Here is a 19,572-nt window from a genome sequence, read left to right on the forward strand (position 1 = left end):
AGCCGAGATCGCGCCACTGCACTCCAGCCTGGGAGACAGAGTGAGACTCCGTCTCAAAAAAAAAAAAAAAAAAAAGTATATATCTATATATAGATAGACGCAGTACCTCCTTTGTATTAACATCCCTAATAAGCTTTACTGTGAAATTATGGATGAAAGGATCTTTGCACGATGCAGGGTACATAGTGAGGGGCAGTAATGTTAGTTGATAATGATGACAGGTATGTTTTATTTTATAAGGAAAATACATTTGTCTTCTAAACCTTTACCGAAGGCAGTGAAAAGAACACCTCACCCAAACGCCCGCCCTTATGTGCGCAGCCCCACCTCCTGTAGGCCCCCGCCAAAGGGTGCGCCTGCGCCATTCTTTTTTTTGTCCACGTGACCCACTCAGGCTCCTCCTTGTCTCCAACATGGCGGCGCCGAGGGGCTCAAGCCGCACGTGAGAAAGTCTGGGCATCTGGGAATCGGAGAGTATAGCCTGTGAGCCGCTTTCCCCTCCTTACTGTCGGTTGCATCCCTTCGACCCTCCCGAGGCCGTCGCGGGCCACTGGCCCTCTGCAGCCATGAAGACAAAGCCCGTTTCCCACAAGACCGAGAACACCTACCGGGTGAGCGCGGGAGCTTAGGCAGGGAGCCGCGGGTCTCCGCTGCCTCAGTCGTGAGACAGGCTCTGAGCGAGACTCCAGGGGCCTCAGACTTCTAGGCCGAGTGTGTCACTTTCCTGGAGGCTCCGGCGAAAGAGGGAGACACTGGATGTAGTAAACATGGGTTGGGGGAGGAAAGAAGTCTGGACAGCAAGTTTCACCCATGTTTTATGGGGTCTGGCCAGTCCTGGGAATTTCCTGTAGTCCAGAATTAAATTCACTATTCCGGGAGATTGCTTAGGACCGATTCTCCCCTGCTCTTTTATCTTTAAAGACCGAATTGGGCGAGTCGGCTGGCGGTGAGTGATTCCCAGCTAAGGGCAAATATACAGCGCTTTCTCTGTTTGCCCCTTGGTAGATTGTTTCCAGGTCTTCGTTAGGATACAATCATAGGTCTGTATATGTTTAAAAACACTTTTATTGCAGCGACTTTGCTAGGTCCCCATGCTTATGGGAGGGTATGAAACCTAATAGATCTAGCGAGACTAATTGCCAGCATCCACCTAGGCTCACCAGTCTAGCAATGGAAATTTTATTTGAAATGACATAGCTGAGAGAAATTATGCAAACATATAGAAGTATTCATTATCTTTGAACAGTGATGCAGTAAATTTGTTTACGGCCATATGTTTTTAAGTTTATTTTTCCACTTATCCTTTGTGATTAGAGATGCCTACATGCAGCATTCAAATAGATATTAAAGATCTGATAAATATTAAATAATTATGTATCTTAAATATACTTTCCCTTCCAGTTTCTTACATTTGCTGAACGACTGGGGAATGTTAATATTGATATTATTCACCGGATTGATAGAACTGCAAGCTATGAGGAGGTAAGAGAATGTGATACTAGTCAGTCTTCAAGTGTTCATGGTGTTTTAGTTTCTTCTGTTAGTAGAAGTGAATTGTTTTTCAAGGTATTCCTTTTTGAACATGAAATGCTTTAGACCTGTGCTGTTTCATACAGTAGCCACATATGACAAATTGGATTTAAAGTAAATTAAAAATTTGGGTGCCCAAATGTGGCTAGTTGCTAACATATTGAATAAATATAGAATTGGAACATTTTCATCTTTGCAGAAAGTTCTATTGGGTGAAGCTCTATTAGACAATTGACTTGACTTTCAGCTGGGTTTGTGATTCTAGCCTCTCCCTTTCCCTTATGCATTCCAAGCACTGCTGCAGATCCATATTCCTGAAGCTACAACTTTAAAGTGATTTTGAGGAAGCCCTTTTCCCGGGGCTTAATTTTCTCCTTTATAAAAATAAAGGGGCTAGACTACATAATATTTTCCAGTTTTAACCATACTCTGACTCTGTCATCCCTTTATTTTATTTTTTTTTATTTATTCATTTTTTTGAGATGGAGTCTTGCTGTGTCTCCAGGTTGGAGTGCAGTGGCGTGATCTTGGCTCACTGCAATCTCCACCTCCCAGGTTTAAGCGATTCTCCTGCCTCAGCCTCCCGAGAGGCTGGGATTACAGGTGCGTGCCACCACACCCAGCTAATTTTTGCATTTTTAGTAGAGACGGGGTTTCAACATGTTGGCCAGGATGGTCTCAATCTCCTGACCTCGCGATCTGCTCGCCTTGGCCTCTGAAAGTGCTGGGATTACCGGTGTGAGCCACCACGCCCGGCCTTGTCATCCCTTTACGCAGAAGTCTTTTTCTGCATCATGTCATTATTCCTCCTAGCCTTTTAAGGCCCTGTGTAACATGCCTATACCTTGGCGATCCAATCTCAGTTCTTAATATTCTTCTTTACTATAATCAGACTCCACTCACTGTGTCTTTGAATGCATTATCTCCACCATATAAATTCAATGTGTTAAATGATGTTGTCTAGGTGAGCACATTGTGCTTTGGGAACTCATAGTAAAGGGAACCTAACCTACATTCTTTAGGGGTGTCAAAAAGGGTGATCTAGACAAGGCGACACCTGAATTGCATCTTGTTTATATAGGTTTTAACATGATAAAGAGGACAGGAAAGGCTGTTCCAGGCTGAGGGAGAAGCCTATATAAAGGAACAGAAGCTAGAGAATGCATGTCACGTTCAAGAAACTGCAAAGCAGTGCAGTGTGGTTATAGGTGTGTATAGGGTGTTTTTTTGTATTCATAGTGACTGGGATGGGGCAAGGGGGTAGCTGGTGAGATAAAGCTGGAGAGGTAGGCAAGGATCATAAAGGGCTTCATATGTCAAGCTAAGTTTGGGTTTTATCCTGAAGCCATAGGGACTTAGAGTTCTAGGACTGTAGGCAGACGAATGAATGACATGGTCAGGTTTAAATTTCCAATCTCTGGCTTTGGTGTGGAGAAAAGAGCAGGACTGCAGTCCTGCATCATGTCATGATTCCTCTGCTAGCCTTTTAAGGTCCTGTGTAACATGCCTTTAACTTGGAGATCCAATCTCAGTTGTCTAGTTGTGAGGATTTGACTGTCATCCAAGTAAGAAATGATTGTGGTAGCAGGAATCAAGATAGAGAGAAGAGAAAGATTCCAGAGATATTGAGGAAGTAGAATGAATGGATAGGACTTGTGACCTGCTGGGTTTGCAGCAAGGAAGATAATGAGGTTAAGGCTGAATGGTTGAGGATGTTACTCATCAAGATATATTTATAGGTAAAGGAGCACAAGGTTGTAAAGATAAGATAATTAGTTCCATTTGGGGCTTGAGTTTGAAATATCTGTGGCCATCCAAATGATAGTGTCCAAAAGATGTTTGTATATATGGATCTGGAGTATAGGTGACTTCAGAGGTGAAATTACAGATTTGGCATTTAGAATATGGTTAATAGTTTAAGCCACAGGAGAGGTTGAAAGTATCAAGAGGCAGTGTTAAGAAGGCAGAGAAGACAGCCTGAAATTAGAATCCTGGACTGGATGGTCCAGAATGGCCTCTGTCACGTGTCTGGCAGTTGGCTGTGGCTTGTTGATCTTGGTTCTTTTCATGGCCTCTTATTCCCCAATAAGCTAGACTAGGCTTCTTTTCATGGTGGCAGAATCTTTTCAATAGAGTGAAGGCAGAAGCTGTCAAGACCTCATAAAGTTTTGCTTTGGTCATCAGAGTCACTTTCATCGCATATTATTAGTCAAAGCAAGTCAGGAGGCCAGGCCAGATTCAAAGGGTGAGGAAACAGACTCCGTCTCTTGGTGAAAGGAGCTCCAGAGTTACCTTGTAAAAGGATGCGACATGGTCTCTCACACATAGCTGACATGTGCCAGGTCTATGCTAGGCTAGAAATGCGTTCTGCATTTAAGTTTTAAACTGTGTGGCATATTTTCCTTCTGCCTTAAAGGACATGAAAATGCCTTAAAGGACATGAAAATGCCTTAAAGGACATGAAAACAACAACAAAAATTTTTTAATATTTTTACTTTTGAAAAATAGAGATAGGATCTCGTGTTGTTGCCTAGGCTAGTCTCAAACTCCTGGGCTCAAATGCTCTTCCTGCCTCAGCCTCCCACTGTTGGGATTACAGGCATGAGCCATTGTCCCCAGCCTAAAACAAAATTTAATGGGATTCTCTTTCTTTTCTGCCTTTTTCTTTTAATTTTTAGTTTTTAATTTTTGTGGTTACATAGTATCTATTCTGCCTAACTATTGATTTTAAAGATTTCCAAAGAACAGTTTAAGGATTTTTTTTTTTTGAGATTGTAGATTTGGCATGCTGTTTGCATGTGTGCTTATGTGTTTATTCTCTCTTTTTTCTCTCTCTCTATAAACACATATTTGTATTTATTTTTATTTTTATTTCAACTTTGATTTTAGATACAGGGGGTACCTGTGCAGGTTTGTTACTGGGAATATTGTGTGATGCTGAGGTTTGGAGTATGGATCCTGTTACCCAGGTAGTGAGCATAGTACCCAACAGGTAGTTTTTTTTAACCCATCCCCACTTCCTCCACCCTCTAGTAATCCACAGTGTTCATTGTTCTTATATTTATGTCTATGTGTACTCAATATTTAGCTCCCACTTATAAGTCAGAACATGCAGTTTTTGGTTTTCTGTTCCTATGTTAATTTGCTTAGTATTATGGACTCCAGCTGTATCCATGTTGCTGCAAAGGACATGATTTCATTCTTTTTTAAGGCATATAATATTCCATGGTGTATATGTACTATATTTTCTTTATCCAATCTACTGTTGATGGACACCTGGGGCAATTCAATGTCTTTGCTATTGTGGATAGTGTAGAGATGAACATACGAAGGCATGTATCTTTTTGGTAGAATGATTGCTTTGGGGGGGGTATGCATTTATTTATACATCTCTATACACACATACATACATGTATACATACATGTCATACATGTATGATAATTTATTGGCTTTACCTTTCAAAGTACAAAGTAATTGATACCATGTTAACAAGTTAAGTAACATAGTGGTAAACTTACGAAAAGCCCATTATCTCACTCCTCCCACCCCTAATTCCCAAGGAAGCCAACACTGACAGTTCAGTATAGTTGTATTCTTCCATACTGTCCTCTCATGTTCGTATGTACAAACATTTATAGAGGGTTTTTTATTTTTGTTTTTTAAGGAAAATTGAATTCTGCCATACCCTCTCACTGCATAACTTTTATCATTTTGGGGGCATATCTTCAGTGTAGTTCTAGTTCAGTAGAGATATAGCTCTTTTTAGTAGCCACATAATATACCTTAGTATATATAGACCATGGGCTATTCCAACCATTTTCCTATTGTCAGATATTTTAGCCTGTTTAATGTTTCCCCACACTGTAGTTAAGCTGAATAAACATCTTTTACTTATAGGCTTGCAAACTTTGTAAGAACTACCTGGGTCAAAGAGCATAACTATTTTGAATTTTAATAGGAATGCCATATTACTTCTTTATAAGGTTGTAGTAATTCATATTTCTAAAAGCAGAATGAAGGAACTGTAAAGAACCAACACCTTATTCTTTGCCTAAAATTAGAAAAAAACACAGAAAATAATTTTCCCTTAGTGGACAATATATATAGACTACAGAAAATTATTTGCTGAAACCAAATCAACAAAACAGTATTTTATAAGTGGCCTATTGATAACTTCTGATTGCTTTTTAGTGTGTTACTTAATGGCCTGTTTTAAAAAACTAAAAGGAGTTCTTAAACTCTTCAGTATCATTGTCTTAAGATATTAATATATCATTATTCTATTTACCTTGATCATTGCTTTCTTAGAGTTATTTGATTAATGGACTGCTTTAATCTTGACAGGAGGTTGAAACCTACTTTTTTGAGGGTCTGCTGAAATGGAGAGAATTAAACCTCACAGAACACTTCGGTATTTTCTATTTTGTTTCTATTTTATTCACCCATAGTTTGCACTTTATATCTTCCATACAGCTGAATAGTGGTGTGATAGAAAAGAACATATTTTTTTTTCCCCCACTCAGGAAAATTTTACAAAGAAGTTATTGACAAATGCCAATCATTCAATCAGTTGGTCTATCATCAAAACGAGATAGTTCAGAGTTTGAAGACTCACCTGCAAGTTAAGAACAGTTTTGCCTATCAACCCCTTTTGGAGTAAGTAGCATCTTGAGAGAAAGCGCATAACTATATTTGTCTGAATTTTAAGAAAGATTGTGTTTCAAAGCTACATATGCCGCAGATCAGGTGCTCATAATTTAGAAACAAGAAGGATTTTCCTTTTCTGTTAGGAATGAGTGCATTACCATAAAGTGGAATCTTGGGGTATAGTTTCGCATTTGTTATATACTAAGATAATCTCATTTTTCTTTGACACTATAGGAACAGTTGGCTACAACTTGTGATGCAATATAACTTCTTGCCTGATTTCTTTGCTGAGGTCTTAAGATTTAAAGAATTTTATAATTTTTCAGACTTGATTTAGAAGTATTTTTATTTAATTAATCCTATGATCATAGGCCACCTACTATCGTTAAGTAGATTTGTAGCCTTTTAAAAAAATCCACATGATCACTTGCTTCTTTTTTTAATCCAGTTTGGTTGTACAGTTGGCACGAGATCTGCAGATGGATTTCTACCCACACTTTCCAGAGTTTTTTTTGACTATCACCTCGATCCTGGAGACTCAGGACACAGAGTTGTTAGAATGGGCTTTCACCTCGTTATCATATCTTTATAAGTATCTGTGGAGACTGATGGTGAAGGACATGTCCAGTATATACAGGTAACCCCTTTCTCTCTCTAGTATGTTTTTTAATTGCCTGCTTCTTTTTCCCTGGCTTCTTTATGACTCCAAACCACTTTGCCAGCTCAGTGCCTAATTGTTTCCATGTACAAAGTTGATTCTCCAGCCAAAGTGGTCCACAATCTAGTCTGCCAGTCTGAGTTGCCATGACCATCTCTCCTCTCCAGCTACTGGAAGTGTACCCACCCAAGAAGGCCTGACTTGGTCCCTACAGCCTCCACAAACAGGCACCTTTGCCAGAAGTATTAATAAAATTTTGTACTCTCTATCCTCTTGGCATTGTTTAACCACCTATGTCACACAACTTTTACCAGAATTGTTTGGTTATAATGTATTGCTGTCCTCTCTACACCTGGTATAAGGGAGGTTTAAGACAGGTTAAGAGCCCTGTTTTAAACACTGACATTTCCCCAGCCACTAATACTTACTAAAGTGAAAGAGACACTCAGTATTTGTGAGTAAATGTGGACAAGGAAAGAGAATGAATTTCGTATAACCTTTTGTTTAAGCATAAATTGTCTTATTATCTGTTTAAGTCTGGGGTTTGGTGGGATTTTCCACTTGGTCTTCCGGTTGTTTTCATGTTCTATAATTGCCACGGGAATGTTTAATATCAGTCATCAGCCCCTTACCCCACAGTAAATGGTGTATGCATGGTATGGGACAATAGACTTTGTTTTATGCCACCCCTTTCACTCAGCCCACCGTTCTCTTTTAGGAACTTTGAATGAAGAAAGAGAAAGAAATCTTTCTCCAGCTTTTACTAGTTCCCTATGAAGCTTTTGGTCAAATATGTTAGAAACCAATATTATTTCATTAAACAACCAACAAGGTCTTTGGGGAATAATTGATTTAGTTTTATGACTTCAGCTGTCATAAAAGCTGCCACTTTTATGTCTCCTAAGTCAGGCTCTTCAGTTCTAAATTTATTTGCTTTCGGTATGACAATTTCAGTAGCCTGGCTATTTTCACTTGTATTACTGAAACTGAACTCAACACTTTCCTGTTAAATCAACTCCTCTTATCTGTACATTCATTCAAGTGTTCAGTAAATAGGTATTGAGTGTCTGCTGTATGCCAGGGCCTGTTTGGTTGCCCATTTTCTGTCATTAATACTAATGTTCTTCCTGTCTCTGAGTTTTGGGATATCAGAGGCATCACTAACCCAGTTGTCTTCAGAGGTGTCCAAATCCTCTTGATTCTGTCATTCATGCATTTGCTCAGTCAATATTTATTGGACACTGTCTGTATGTCAGGCACTTGAGATACAGTCACAGATAAAACAGATAAAAAACGCTCTTCTCACAAAGTTTACATTTTAGCAGGGGGAGAACGTCTTGGTCACATGCCCGGCAAGAAGTTTTAGGTGGCCGAGCAGCCTGTATAAGGGTGAGACTAGCTAAGTGATGTCAGAGAAGCAGTAGTAAGGGGCCAGACCATCCAGGGCCCTGTGGACCGCTGTAAGGTCTTCAGCTTCATTGTGGGCACTCCTGAAATGTCTACTGGGTTCATCCCTTGCCATTTTGCCTCTCCTTCCAGTCTCTTTCATGCCTCTTAGCCCAAGCTTGTATGACTTGAGCACCTTTCTGATTGAATTAGCAGACTGTTCTTTCCTCCTTTGTTTTATCCTGTATATTGCTGCCAAATTAGTCTTTCTGAAAATAGTCATTTCTCATTCAGCCAACATTTATTAGTACCTGCTGTCAGCAAGGAACTATTAGGTACTGGGGTTATGAGAAAATTGGAGAGAGATATTCCATACCCTTCTATCATTAGGGAGACCAAATTTAACAATGTGATTATATATAAGTAATTATTTAGTTATAGATGCATGGCTGCTTGACCTTGAGCAAGTTGCTTATGCTTTCTGCCTCACTTTCATTATCTGTAGAATGGGGGGATTATAATAGTACCCATCCCATAGAGTTATTGTGCTGATTAAATGGAGTAACACAGAGTAAGTGCTTATACAGATGTAAGCTAGACCTGTCTACCTGACCAACTTTATCCATAGCTGCCCTCCTCTACTGTACCATCTTTCCTCTTTTAGATGGACCAGCCTCCTTGTCATGACCATGATCATTTCCACCTGCCTCATCTTTGCTCTTGCTTTTATACCAGTAATATAGACTGCAGTCCCCACCTAATTCTTCTTTCATTCAGAGCTCATTACAAATTTCAACTTTTCCTGGAGTCTTGTTTGTAAAACCAGTACCACCAGTCCTAGGACTCTTCATGTCTGTGGTCAAGTCTTCCTTTCAACATGTGGGTGTCTCCATAAATGAATGAGATTTTAAATTTGTTTGATACCTGCTGTGTATTCCTTGCATACCTAGCACATTGTTGCCCATATTGTTGACATGTAGTATGTATTTATTACAATTATATGATTAATGAAATATATCTTATTTTTTTCATGTATAGCATGTACAGCACACTCCTGGCTCATAAAAAACTACATATAAGAAATTTTGCCGCTGAAAGTTTTACTTTTTTGATGAGAAAGGTTAGTCTGGTATTTTATCTGTTTGTTGCTAATCATCAAGAATCTGATGAATAGGCCAGGCGTGGTGGCTCATGCCTGTAATCCCAACACCTTGGGAGGCCGAGGCAGGTGGATCACCTGAGGTCAGGAATTGGAGACCAGCCTGACCAACATGGCAAAACCCCGTCTCTACTAAAAATGCAAAAATTAGCCGGGCGTGGTGGCGCGCACCTGTATCCTCAGCTACTCGGGAGGCTGAGACGTGAGAATTGCTTGAGCCCAGGAGGTGGAAGTTGCAGTAAGCTGAGATCACACCACTGCACTCCAGCCTAGGCGACAGAGCAAGACTCCATATCACACACACACACACATACACACACACACTAGTAATAATAATAATAATAATCTGATGAATAGAAGTAGATATCTTTTAAAAATGTGGTTATTATGGGCTAATTTTTTCTATGTATCTATATATATACTTAACAGAAATCTGTTACTATTTTGGATTTATCTCACAGTAAGACTTATTTGTTGCTCACAAATTGATGTGATCTAATTTGGGTCACTATTGTTATTTAGGTTTGTGATAGCTTTCAGTGTGTATATATCAAAAATGCTCTCTAATTCAAGTCAGTAAATACATGAACTGTGACATTAACAAGAACTTTTCTAATAGTTTCCTGGAAGTAACTGGTAGCATGGTGTCATTTGTGTTCGTATAAAATATTCATAGTAAATTTTAGAGGGTTTTTGTAATAAAACAAAAACATTAATATTAAATTTTTTATTTCATAAAATACAAATATTTTACTGTATACAATACAAAATACAAATGTATTTACTTTAAAAGATAGAATGTTGACTTCTGTAGTTTTTTTTGTAGTACATATCTTCCTGTAATACCAATGAATTCACTCTTTTGTGTGACATTCCAAGTGAGAACACACTATTAGAGTAGTTTGAAATCATTACAAATGTCTGTTCCTTTCACAATTTTTTCCTAAGTATATTTAAATAACAATATGTAGAATAGCAAATGAGAGTTCTTCATTTGGATATGTTTATGTTTGTGAATATAATTTTCCATTTCTACTTTATATTTTAGGTCTCTGATAAAAATGCACTTTTCAATTTAATGTTTCTTGATCTTGATAAACATCCAGAAAAAGTTGAAGGTGTTGGACAGTTGCTCTTTGAAATGTGCAAAGGAGTTAGAAATATGTTTCACTCCTGTACAGGCCAGGTACATAATGGGGAGGGGTGCTTAGAGTCTATGTGGATGGATGAAACAGAAAGTAGAAAAGAATGAGGCAAATGATGTGGAGGGAAGACAGCCTAGAGTAGATAGCACTAGATGAGGAGTGTTGGGTGTTCAGTAACAATGCTTACCCAATGTAGGCCTTGGACAGTGAGATGTTACTTACAGAGCCATTGATGTCTTCTTTATTTTGGATGCTAGGGGGTAAGATAAATTGATTAATGGGCAAGGGCAGGTGGGGAGGGAACAGTTGTAATGATAAAATTCCCATCCTAGTTTAGAAGTTCCTTTTGGGACACGTTATTAACCATCAAAGTTGCCATATCCTTGACTATTCCAGACCTGATTTTTAAGGTAGCTAATGTAATCAGAGTGGTGACTCCCAGAGCAATACTTGAAAATAAGAGTTTATATATTAATGTTAATGACTTGTATTCCCACAGGCAGTGAAGCTAATTTTGCGAAAGCTAGGACCAGTCACTGAAGCAGAAACTCGACTACCATGGATGTTAATTGGAGAAACACTCAAAAACATGGTCAAATCCACTGTATCCTACATCTCCAAGGAACATTTTGGTACATTTTTTGAATGTTTGCAAGTGAGTTCTAATCTTTAAGGATGGGTTTTTGATAAGGAGTCTAAGAATTTGTCTGCTCTCAGTTTTGCAAATCACTCCTAGAAGTTATATTTTATAATTATTTTATTTATACTTCTATACACATATTAAAATTTTCCTTCCCTCTGCCCCCCGTGCTATTTTTTATTTGATATGTTATCTTGAGATGCAGTAGAAGGCTCTGGAGCCAGACTGCCTATTTGAATCTTGACCCTTCCACTTACTGCTAGTGTAACCTGGGAAAATTATTTGAAATCTCGATTCCCCAATCTCTTCAGATAATAAATGGGGGTAGTAATATTCTCTCCCTCAGGGTTGCTGTGAGGATGATGAGTGAATACTTGTAAAAAACTTAGAATGGGCCGGGCACAGTGGCTCACACCTGTAATCCCAGCACTTTGGGAGGCCGAGGTGGGTGGATCACCTGAGGTCGGGAGTTCGAGACCAGCCTGAACAACATGGAGAAACGCTGTCTCTACTAAAAATACAAAATGGCGCATGCCTGCAATCCCAGCTACTTGGGAGGGTGAGGCAGGAGAATCGCTTGAACCTGGGAGGCAGAGGTTGCGGTGAGCCAAGATTGCGCCATTGCACTCCAGCCTGGGCAATAAGAGTGAAACTCCACCTCAAAAAAAAAAAAAAAAAAAAAGACTTAGAACAATGCACTCAGCCAATGTTAGCTGTTATCGTTAGTGAGTCCTGGTAAATGTATCATTTTCTTCCAAAGCAAAAGAATGGGAAAAGTTGAACTGTCCCACAGTTTTCATTGTTGGATTAACAGTTGAGTTTGATACTTTATATTCTCTCTGTTAAATTCTTTGTTTGCAGGAATCGCTCTTGGATCTACATACAAAAGTAACAAAAACTAACTGTTGTGAAAGTTCTGAGCAGATTAAAAGGTTGTTGGAAACATACCTTGTACTTGTAAAACATGGAAGTGGGACAAAGATAACCACGCCTGCTGATGTCTGTAAGGTGAGTTCCCAACTTAATATGCTCGAGAGTCTGGTTTTTAAAAGCTGATTGCTGAGTATGCATTGTTTTTTCTTTTTGCAGGTGTTATCTCAAACACTGCAAGTAGCCAGTCTCTCCACATCTTGCTGGGAGACCCTCTTGGATGTAATTTCTGCTTTGATCCTGGGTGAAAATGTTTCCTTGCCGGAGACCCTCATCAAAGAAACCATAGAAAAAGTAATTTACTTCAACAAATATTAATTGAGCAGTTAATAATATGTTTAGCATTGAGTAACCTTCAGAGGAATACAAGTGAATTGTGACAAAGGCTCTGCCCTCAAGGAATTTATAATCTTGTTAAGGAAATGGGAATTGCATGCAGTAATGTAAATAAGCAAAATAAAGTGTGATAAAAGCTTAATTTATATAGCAAATAAGCAAAATAAAGTGTGGCAAAAGCTAAATCTATACATACTCTGCAATATATGTAAGCACATATTGCAGTAAGCAGTAGAGCTTACTGTGTGCTGGGTATGAGCTGGGTATTCCAGGGTAAACAGTGATGCCTGCAGGTTTTGATAGTTGTTGGAGAAATGGAGCCTGGAACCGAGTAGTTATAGTCTAGCGAATTTGTCTGTTGGAGATATATTGAATTATAACTATTAATTCTGCCTGGGGTTGAGGAACAGAGAAAGCTTTTCAAAGGACTTGTATTTGGGATAGTCCTTAAAGATTGAAAAGCAGTCTGCCAGTCAGAAGCGGGGTTAAAAATACTAAGAGAGGGAACAGAAAGGACATGTGTTCATAAATGTTTGCAGTCTGAGCACATGGACACATGATATGACATGATATCAGCAAAGCTCTGGCTTGGCTTTGAAAAGTTAGGTTGGGTTTTATCCTGCATTAGTGGAGGACCCTGAAAGAATTCCAAGCAGGAATATGATTTGATGAGATTTGCATTTTAGTGAATTTGGAAGTGGGATTGAAAATAGAAAGGTTGGTTAAGTTCTTTCTAGCTTAATGGAGCACAGTAGTACACTTTGAGGGGAGATATACAATCATGCTGTTTGCCCTTTCATAATTCACTGTAGCTGGGCAAGAGTTGAGCAGCCTTTAGGAAGAGCCCTGTGTAATCAGCAGAAGCCCTTTGCATCTGTGGAAGCACCTTTGGAGAAGGCCGGGCAACTGGACAGAGCACTGAGTGAAGTGTGCCTGCCATTCCCTTCTATAGCTGCTTGCTGTGGGGATGGGGAAAATACTCTCTGTGTACTTACATTAATATTTTTTACCTTGGTCACAGATATTTGAGAGCAGATTTGAAAAACATTTAATTTTCAGTTTTTCTGAAGTCATGTTTGCCATGAAGCAGTTTGAGCAGGTAAGCAAGTTACTAAGTTCGGAGTATTTTTAAAAACAAATCTGTCAGGAAAAAACGATCAAATTTGAAATCCTGTTATTTCTGTTTGTTTTTTGAGAGGAACAGGATAAGTGCTTGATGTTTTAGTCAATATGTTTTTTAAAGAAATTATATTCAATTCTAGATTACTTGTTTTTTTAATAATCCTTTAGGTAGTTACAGAACCATGTGGTCAAATTGAAAAAACAGTTTAAGAAACTTTTATGTGAATTTGAAGCATAGAAAATAGTTTGTGAAACAATTTGCACTGGCGGAAGTTTGCAAATTGATTTCATTGCTCCAAAATAAGGTAACTGAGTGAGGGAGAAAATGTTCTTATCTAATCCTGAATTTATTTTATTTTTTTCTCTTCCTTCTCATCAAACACTTGGCCCTCCTCCTAACTAGTAACCCTACAGTATACGTCATGGAAACATATCTCTGTATCTGTCCTCTCAATATTCTTCCTTTTTGCCTTTAATACTATATATTCTCATTTGCCTAAAAAGAACACTTTTGTACCTGTCCAAGATCTGTTTCTTTCTGCCCCAGGAAGACTCTTCATCTCGCTCTGTTTAACAACTGCATTTTTCCTTTCTCCCGTGTTCCCTTTGGTCTTTTTATTTTTTTTAATCTTATTTTTATCCAAATACTGCTTACACGTCTGTAGTTTAGGAAGTCAAACCAGGTTAAACGGCAGTCATTTGTTTTCTGCTCCCATCTTATTAGCAGCCATCGGGTCTAATGATTTTTAGCTATTTTTTTTCTTTTCTTTCTTTTTTTTTTTTTAGAGACGGAGTCTCACTCTGTCGCCCAGGCTGGAGTGCAGTGGCACGATCTCGGCTCACTGCAACCTCTGCCTCCCAGGTTCATGCCATTCTCCTGCCTCAGCCTCCCAAGTAGCTGGGACTACAGGCGCCCGCCACCACGCCTGGCTGATTTTTTGTATTTTTAGTGGAGACGGGGTTTCACCATGTTAGCCAGGATGGTCTCGATCTCCTGACCTTGTGATCCGCCTGCCTCGGCCAGCTATTTTTTTCTTATATTTACTTTATACTTTTAAATCATCTGAATATACTGCTTTACCTTGGTTTGCTAGTTTTGGTTCTCATGTGTAGACTTCCTCCTATGGCAGATGGACTTTAGTTCCTTTATACCTCTCATGCTCCCAATAGAATTATATTAGAAATTTTGGTTGAATCCATATTCACCACATACTTATATAAACAAGGAGTATTTTATGATTATATGACCTTTTTGTATACATTCTCATTTTTCTTTCTTTTTTTTTTTTTTTTTTTTTTGTTGAGACATAGTCTCACTCTGTCACCCAGGCTGGAGTGTAGTGGTGCCATCTCTGCTTACTGCAACCTCCTCCCCCTGGGTTCAAGTGATTCTCCTGCTTCAGGCTCCTGAGTAGCTGGGATTACAGTCATGTGCCCCCACGCCTGGCTAATTTTTGTATTTTTAGTAGAGACGGGGTTTTACCATGTTGGCCAGGCTGGTCTCTTAACTCCTGACCTCAGGTGATCTGCCTGCCTCGGCCTCCCAAAGTGTTGGGATTACAGGCATGAGCCACCACACCTGGCCTCATTTTTCTTAGAGTTTATAATTGCCTCATTCTTTAAAAACTGGAAATTGTTTTCTTTGAATGGCTGGCCAAAGAGTCTGTCTTCCAGCAGCTTTATAAATGTCCTTCACATGACAAAACTGTCAGATAATTTAGCAGCTCAATTTTTCTTTTTCTTCTTTCTTGGAGACATTTCTCCTGGAGCAAGTCCAGTCTAAATGCATTGCTTTCTCTGCCCAGTGCACAAATGTTGTACTGGGACTTCCTTTTGCTTCTCTCTTGTTTCCTGGGTTCCGTGTTTTCTTCTTCTTATAGTTTAGTCTCTAATTTTGGTGGAATTTATTTTTCATAATTTCCTGGGGGTAGGGAGGGTTCATGGAGATAAAATATTGAGATGTAATACATCTGAAAATGTCTTTATTCTCTCCTCACACTGCATTATTAGTAGACAGGCTATAGAATTCTAGATTCTAAGTCATCCTTCCTCAGAGTTTTTAAGACATGGCTGCACAGTCTTTAGTTTCCATTGTTCCTATGTAGAGGTCTAATGCCATTGTGATTCTTGATCCTTTGTTTTTGGTCTAGTTTTTTGAATTGTTAGCATCTTCTCTTTATTATATCTGTTAATAAGTGTGATTTTTTTTTTCTTAACTTTAGCTTTTTCTACCAAGCTTTCTGTCATATATTGTGAATTGCTTCTTAATTGATGATGCTGTAGTCAAAGATGAAGCTCTGGCCATTCTGGCCAAGCTCATTCTGAACAAAGCAGCACCTCCCACTGCTGGCTCGATGGCAATTGAAAAGTACCCTCTGGTTTTCTCACCGCAGATGGTGGGGTGAGTTCTAACTTTTTATTCCTGTAATGATGATAAGTTTACCCATTTAAATATAATGTATCAAGAATACTGTAAAAAAAATGATCTATATGTAACGGGAAAGATGTCCATGATAAGTTGTGTGAAAAAAGCAAGTTGTAGAGCTACACACATAGTACGTATAGTATGATCTCATTTTGCAAGGTAAAGCAAAAAGTGTGTATGAACATAGGAAAACATGTGGAAGGATACACAAACTTGTTAACTTTGTTTCATCAGAAGGATGGTAAGGGAAAGACAGAGGTGACTTAATTTTTTAACCATTTATTTTAAAGTTATTGTAGATTCACGTGCAGTTGCAAGAAATAGTACAGAGAGGTTTCGTATACTCTTCACTCAGATTACTCCATTGGTACATCTTGCATGAGCATACTGCGATATCACAACTGTAGAATTGACATTGGTGTAATCCATCAGTCTTATCAGATATCATCAGTTGTATGTGCACTCATCTGAGTTTGTATACTTATATAGATATATAGTTGTATGTAGTTTTATCATGTGTTGATTTGTAACCACCACCAGAGTGAATATCTGGAACTGTTCCCTCACCACGAGGATTCCTCATGCTACCTTTTAATAACCACACTCCTGGCCAGGCGCGGTGGCTCACGCCTGTAATCCCAGCACTTTGGGAGGCCGAGGAGGGCAGATCACGAGGTCAGGAGATCGAGACCATCCTGGCTAACACGGTGAAACCCTGTCTCTATTAAAAATACAAAAAATTAGCCAGGCGTGGTGGCGGATGCCTGTAGTCCTAGTTACTCGGGAGGCTGAGGTAGGAGAATGGCGTGAACCCGAGAGGTGGAGCTTGCAGTGAGCCGAGATTGCGCCACTGCCCTCCAGCCTGCACGACAGAGCGAGACTTCATCTCAAAAAAAAGAAAAATACAAAAAATTAGGTGGGTGTGGTGGCGGGCACCTGTAGTCCTAGGTACTGAGGAGGCTGAGGCAGGAGAATGGCGTGAACCCAGGAGGTAGAGGTTGCAGTGAGCCGAAATCACGCCACTGCACTCCAGCCTGGGCGACAGAGCAAGACTCTATCTCAAAAAAATAAAATAAAATAAAAATAAAAATTATATACCTTTGTATTGTTTCAGTTGTTAAGTGTCATGGATTACTTTCTTAATTTCATTCAAAATGACACATTCTTTAGAAGTTAAAAACAAAGCTTATTTACATACATGAGAAGATTCATTGTATCATTTCTCAAATAGTTAAGTGGGTATGCTTCTAGAAATTGTAGCTTAGGAAACCAGTTCCCTTGTCATTCCTTTGTTTTTATACTTAATCTTCTTATTTCTCTTGGAGTAGTTAGACCTGTTATTGTGTTTTTGGTTTGCTTTGAGGCGGAATTGATGGGCATTCCTTGAGTTTGTGCTGAATACTCGACTTTGAAACATCCATGGAGGTGGGAGTTACTGCCCCACAGTCAGAGAGCAGAGCTAGCTTTTGAGTTTGATCAGCTTGAGATTCTGGAGGAACCTATTTTCTTTTTTAAATGTTTTATCTATTATTATTATTATTTTGAGAGCAGGTCTTGCTCTGTCGCCCAGGCCGGAGTGCAGTGGCACAATCACGGCTCACTGCAGCCTCGATCTCCAGGGCCCAAGCTATCTTCTCACTTGAGCCTCCCAGGTAGCTGGAACCATAGGCACGCACCACCATGCCCAGCTAATTTTTTAATTTTTGTAGAGACGAGGTCTCGCTATGTTGCCCAGGCTGGTCTCAAACTCCTGGACTCAAGTGATCTTCCTACCTTGGCCTCTCAAAGTGTTGGGGTTACAGGTTGACCCACTGTGTTTAGCAAACTCATCTTAACACCTACTTATATCTTCTGTATACCTTACAAATTGCTTCTCTATTAAAATATGCCAACAGAATCTTGTTGGTTTTTAAATGTATTGAATTCTGATTCCTGAGGAATGGGTAGTGAGTAACTCCAATAGAATTATTCCTTTGAAACTTTTCCCTTGATTTGTCAACACCCAAGCCCATCTCCAACAGGCAGATTCCTTGCACATGCCAAAACTGGGTTCTGTGCAGGGAGAGTGAAGCTGCTTTGTTGTTTGGCTTCCATGAGGTGAAGCTAAGGGACTGACTGAGACTGGGCGTCAGACCTTCTTACCCCATCATCTCAGCCATCTCAGATCCTCCCAGGAGGGTGACGTGTTAAATAAATAAATTTCGATGTGCTAACTCATGGCAAGTTCTTCCACTTCTGTGTTTCTTTCTCTGCAAAAACACCCCTCTGCCACCCCCAACAGAGATATGGTATGTGTGAATGGTCACCTTTGTTTTGATTCCTTCTATGACGATTTTAAAATCATAGTTTGAATATTACTAGTAACACTCTATCTACCCATTTCACCAGTTTGCTGTGAGAAAAAATAAAGATAATAAATGTGAAAAGACTCTTTAGGAGATAAACTTACTGTCATTTGACAACTACTTACGGTATCAGGCACTGGATACTGGGGCGCAACAAAGAATAAGAAAAAAGTTCCTTCTTTTGGGGAAAGGAATGTGGTGAGGCGGGTAAGCAAATAAGCAAGATGATTTCAGATCGTGATCGTGATAAAAGAAGACAAAGCAGTGTTGAGAGGGAGACTGAATGGAGAGGGGCCACTTTCCAGAGAGGGAACGTTTGGTCCAATTTTAAGCTGGGAAGGATCCAGCCTTGCAAAGATCTCAGTGAGAGACTCTCCAGACAGAAGGAAAAGTTAACCGCAGAGACTCTGGGACAGGAATAAGCTCAGCATGTTTGAAGTACAGAAAGAAAACCTCTGTGGGTAAAGAGCAAGGAGGAGATTGGGATGAGAGGAGATGGAGGTGGGCGAGGGTCAAATCACAGAGGGCCTTACAGGATGACTTAAGGAGTATGGACTTCATTGGTGGAGCATTGGCAGGTCTAGAAAACGGGAATGACGTGGCAACTAATGACTCATTTTTGTTTTTTAAAGCATCTTAGTATTTTGTAAGATTTTTGCAGATTGTTGAGTCATGATTATTACTAAAAAGACTATATATATCAAGATGTGGTGACTTTAAGGAATTGATAATTAAATTAACTTAATTATCTATCATGATTTCCAAACACTAAACATCCTGGTAAGTATGAAACAAAAGAGAATGTAGCTTTTTGGAGAATTTTTTTTCTTTGTTTTTGGTTTTTTTTTTTTCCTTCCTTCCCCTACCTGACCATTTTTTGGTGAATTTTAATGATAAAAAGGGTGCAAGAGTAAAAACCTGATATTCCACTTCTATTGCATAACAAGCTAACCAAACTGGAGTTGGAGGATAAATTGTAAAACAGATCATTTAACTTAAGATTTCTGTGATTTTTCTTTTGATTAGATTTTTGTCTTTCAAATAGGACCGAGGTGTAGTACACTGGCAAAAATAAAAAGAGGCTAACAAGAATAGTTAGCCTCTATCTAATCTGTGACCAGAGTCACAGATATTCAAAACAGAACGTCATGTCAGAAAATGTCATTGAGCAACTGTGTATCTGATCAAAGCAGCAGGAGAAAATTACTTATATGTCATAATCATTTTAGTGGTATTCGTCAACTTCAT

At 39.2% G+C, this 19,572-nt stretch overlaps 1 protein-coding gene across 1 annotated transcript in view; it reads left to right on the forward strand.

Moving 5' to 3' along the window:
- Nucleotides 1-375: 375 nt before the first annotated feature.
- Nucleotides 376-19,572, forward strand: part of UTP20 (UTP20 small subunit processome component) — a 108,466-nt gene continuing 89,269 nt past the window's right edge. The window contains exons 1-12 of the mRNA XM_031000985.3: nucleotides 376-611; nucleotides 1,402-1,482; nucleotides 5,876-5,942; nucleotides 6,055-6,187; nucleotides 6,627-6,815; nucleotides 9,261-9,342; nucleotides 10,430-10,567; nucleotides 11,026-11,181; nucleotides 12,028-12,174; nucleotides 12,256-12,390; nucleotides 13,454-13,531; nucleotides 15,777-15,955. Of these exons, the coding sequence (XP_030856845.2) occupies nucleotides 567-611; nucleotides 1,402-1,482; nucleotides 5,876-5,942; nucleotides 6,055-6,187; nucleotides 6,627-6,815; nucleotides 9,261-9,342; nucleotides 10,430-10,567; nucleotides 11,026-11,181; nucleotides 12,028-12,174; nucleotides 12,256-12,390; nucleotides 13,454-13,531; nucleotides 15,777-15,955 (1,430 nt within the window). The 5' untranslated portion in view covers nucleotides 376-566. The remainder of the gene's footprint in view (nucleotides 612-1,401; nucleotides 1,483-5,875; nucleotides 5,943-6,054; nucleotides 6,188-6,626; nucleotides 6,816-9,260; nucleotides 9,343-10,429; nucleotides 10,568-11,025; nucleotides 11,182-12,027; nucleotides 12,175-12,255; nucleotides 12,391-13,453; nucleotides 13,532-15,776; nucleotides 15,956-19,572) is intronic.

Source organism: Gorilla gorilla, chromosome 10, assembly GCF_029281585.2.
Source record: "Gorilla gorilla gorilla isolate KB3781 chromosome 10, NHGRI_mGorGor1-v2.1_pri, whole genome shotgun sequence".
NCBI classification, from domain to species: domain Eukaryota; kingdom Metazoa; phylum Chordata; class Mammalia; order Primates; family Hominidae; genus Gorilla; species Gorilla gorilla.